Genomic DNA, 3,430 nt, shown 5'->3' with positions numbered 1-3,430 from the left:
GCGCACGGGGCTCCGGGGAGGCGGCGCCCTGACGGCCGCTGCACTGTGACCGCGGGCGGCGGGGAGAAGCCGGGCTCCAGGCTCAGGGATGCACCGGGCGCAGGTCTCCGCCGGCGGTCGGTGGGACGGTGTGGCCGCCGGAGGGGTGTCCCTGCCGGGTGGGGAAGGGACCCCGCTTCCCTTCCTTACCAGCTCCTGTGAGTGAGGACGTCCGGCCTTGGCTTGCGCCCTGGGTCTCGGAGAGGAGCCGCTGGCCGTGATGAGAGCCAGTGACATGTGGGGCGGACCACCTGCTTGGCGAGCTCGGGGTCCCCCAGCCAACGGGGCGCGTGCGCTCCCCTGTCCCTCCAGGAGCAAAATGCCCCCCTTCTGCAGGTCTCCTGGGCCAGGCACTCACAGCGGAAAGGAAATGTGGCACGGATGTCTGGGGACAGGGGAGCCGGCCCCTAGCGAGGGGGAGCGCGGCGAGGGTCCGAGGGGCCTGCAGGAGCTGGTGGAGGCTGCAGGGCCAAGCCTGCCCTGGGGTGTCTGCCCGGTCCTTCCCTCTCTGGGCCGCGGGCCTAGCTCTCTGGAGGGGGACCAGGCAGCTAAAAGGGAGCTAACCTTCAGTTACGTCGTGGTTAGAAAACAGATGTGCAGCCATCCCAGCAGATCCCACAGTGGGAGCGATTGCAGCTGCCATGCTGTTCGCAGCTCAGGTCTCTCTGTCACTGACTGAGGGATGGAGCCAGCAGGTGCCAGGTTCCCGTGGGACATGCATCCACCCCGCATCTGGAGAGGGAGGGGGTCTGGGGCCGGGAGACTCTGGTCCATCCGTGACGCTGTGCCCCTGGGGCAGGACTCAGTTCTGACCCTCCGGTTGTTTTCCTTTTTTTTAAAAAAAATACATTTTATTGATTTTTCACAGAGAGGAAGGGAGAGGGATAGAGAGTCAGAAACATCGATGAGAGAGAAACATCGATCAGCTGCCTCCTGCACACCCTCTACTGGGGATGTGCCCACAACCAAGGTACATGTCCTTGACCGGAATCAAACCTGGGACCCTTCAGTCCGCAGGCCGACGCTCTATCCACTGAGCCAGACCGGCTAGGACTGTTTTCCTTTTTAAAGTTGGGGTAACACCTGCCCTCTTCCCAGCAGTCTCCGAGGGCCACTCCCTCACGTGGCAGCAGGTCCTGAGCACCCACTACGCCCGGAATTGTCCTGTGTAAGGTCTTCATAAACATAACGGGATGTGCAAGTGAAACATCATTTTCCCTGGTGGCTTTCTTTCAGCAACACATGGCCATCATTTCTCCCAGACGCCCTCCTAGACGTCAGGGAAAAGGGGCTCCCAAGGGTGTCCCTGGAAACCTGAGAAATGTGTCTATGAAATATATGAAATTTGTTCTTGTAAATGTTCTGTAGACACAAGTAAACTCTAACTCACCTACAAGATAGATGGAAATACTATGGTTATTAGTTACATAAAACTTTCCCCCTTTGCTCTGGAATTGCCGACAAAACAATTAAAAATGTGACTTTTGGGGCAGTGAAGTGTGGTCACTTTGAGGCGCCTGGGCTTTCCCAATGAGGAAACATGGCTAAAGTGTCCAGTGGCCGGAGCGGGTTCCGCGGGGGAAACACACCACTCGGTTTCATGACAGGTTGTCAACGACGGACCGAGTGTGGTTTCGTCCTCAAGTAACTTGAGGGTGTAACCACTTTCACATGCACGTCAGAGACGAATGAAAAGGAGACTTTTAAAGCTTTGCCCAGCCACAGCGGACCATCGCAGCCATAGAGAGAAATAACACTGTGCACGGGCTCAGAGGTATTTTGACCTGAAAGAATTAGTGCCCACGAACAGGCAAGCAGGCAACTCTTCATTAAGCTAAGACGGAGCTAGACTGGAAGTTTGCTGACATAAAAAGTCACTTTTCTTCGGTGACTTACCTACTGGACAGCGTTGTCTTTGTTTGGAATCTAAGGAAAGAATAAGATATACCACAGTTATTACTTTTAAACTCTGTTTTTCCTCGTTTTATAGCATGTCTCAGTGGAATCAAGTCCAACAGTTAGAAATCAAGTTTTTGGAACAAGTAGACCAGTTCTATGATGACAACTTTCCGATGGAAATCCGACACCTGCTGGCCCAGTGGATTGAGAACCAGGACTGGTAGGTCAGACGGTGTGTTTCTCCTCCAGGGCGATGCGCACCTGCTCTATGCTCTATCCAGACGGGTTTATTCTGGGGTTCACTTTCCGATCGATAGGTGCATTCTTTTCAGATTAAAAAGTTTTGGAAAACTTTTTCAAAGAAGAATACTAGTTCTTTCTGTTTCATCCATTGCTCGTGCTTCGTTTTTCTGTAAGCCAAAACCACAACAAGTTTCTAGAAGTTAAAAAGCCATAAAGTAAATCAATAGTTAATATCAATTCTCTATCACAGACTCAATGTAAACAAATACATTTTCTTAGTATATTTTACAAACATTCTTTAAAGTTCTATTTACATTGTGCAACTTAAACTTTTTTTTTTTGGCTTTAAACAGTTGTCTGATTTTTTTATTGTGGTAAAATGTATAAAACACAACATTTACCACTTTAACCATTTCTAGGCATGCAGTTTAGTAGCATTGAGTATATCCACTTTGTCATGAAGCCACCACCACTATCCAGCTGCAGAACTTTCTTATCTGCACAAACTGGAACTTTCTGCCCTTAAGCACTAGCTCCTCATTCTCTCTACCCAGCTCCCTGCAACCACCATTCCCCTTTCTGTCTCTATGAACTTGACTGTTCCAGGCCCCTCATGGAAGTATCAGCACACACATTTGTCCTTTTGTGACTGACTGATTGCCCTTAGCATGATACATTCATGTAGCATGTATCAAAACTTCCCTCCTTTCTAAGGCTGAATAATATTAATAAAATGTGTGTGTGTATAAAAGTGTATATGCTAATTAAACCAGACATATTCCAGACAAGCCACGGTGGCGGGGGCTGAGGGAGAGGCAGTTAGGGGCAATCAGGCTGGCAGGGAAGCAGTTAGGGGGCAATCAGGCTGGCAGGGGAGCAGTTATGGGGGATCAGGCTGGCAGGGGAGAGCAGTTAGGGGCAACCAGGCAGGTAGGCAGGTGAGTGGTTGGGGTGACCAGGCTGGCAGGGGAGGGCAGATAGGGGCAATTGGGCCTGCAGGGGAGGGCAGTTAGGGGCTACTGGGCCAGGAGGGGAGCAGTTAGGCATCAATCAGGCCAGAAGGGGAGCGGTTAGGAGCCGATCAGGCTGGCAGGCAGAAGCGGTTACAGGCAATCAGGCAGGCAGGCAGGCGAGCAGTTATCGGGCCTAAACCTGCAGTCGGACATCCCCCAAGGGGTCCCAGATTGGAGAGGGTGCAGACCGGGCTGAGGGACACCCCCCACACGCCCCATGCACAAATTTCATGCAA

General features: G+C 52.0%; 1 protein-coding gene across 1 annotated transcript in view; it reads left to right on the top strand.

The window, feature by feature from the left end:
- Nucleotides 1–2,030: 2,030 nt before the first annotated feature.
- The window catches only part of STAT4 (signal transducer and activator of transcription 4), a 75,374-nt gene continuing 73,974 nt past the window's right edge, over nt 2,031–3,430 (top strand). The window contains exon 1 of the mRNA XM_015566115.1: nt 2,031–2,158. Coding sequence (XP_015421601.1) covers nt 2,031–2,158 — 128 coding nt within the window. The remainder of the gene's footprint in view (nt 2,159–3,430) is intronic.

The sequence above is a fragment of the Myotis davidii genome, unplaced genomic scaffold (assembly GCF_000327345.1).
Source record: "Myotis davidii unplaced genomic scaffold, ASM32734v1 scaffold221, whole genome shotgun sequence".
Classification (NCBI taxonomy): domain Eukaryota; kingdom Metazoa; phylum Chordata; class Mammalia; order Chiroptera; family Vespertilionidae; genus Myotis; species Myotis davidii.
Note: the sequence above shows the minus strand (reverse complement) of the source record. Positions and strands in the feature narration are given on the sequence as shown.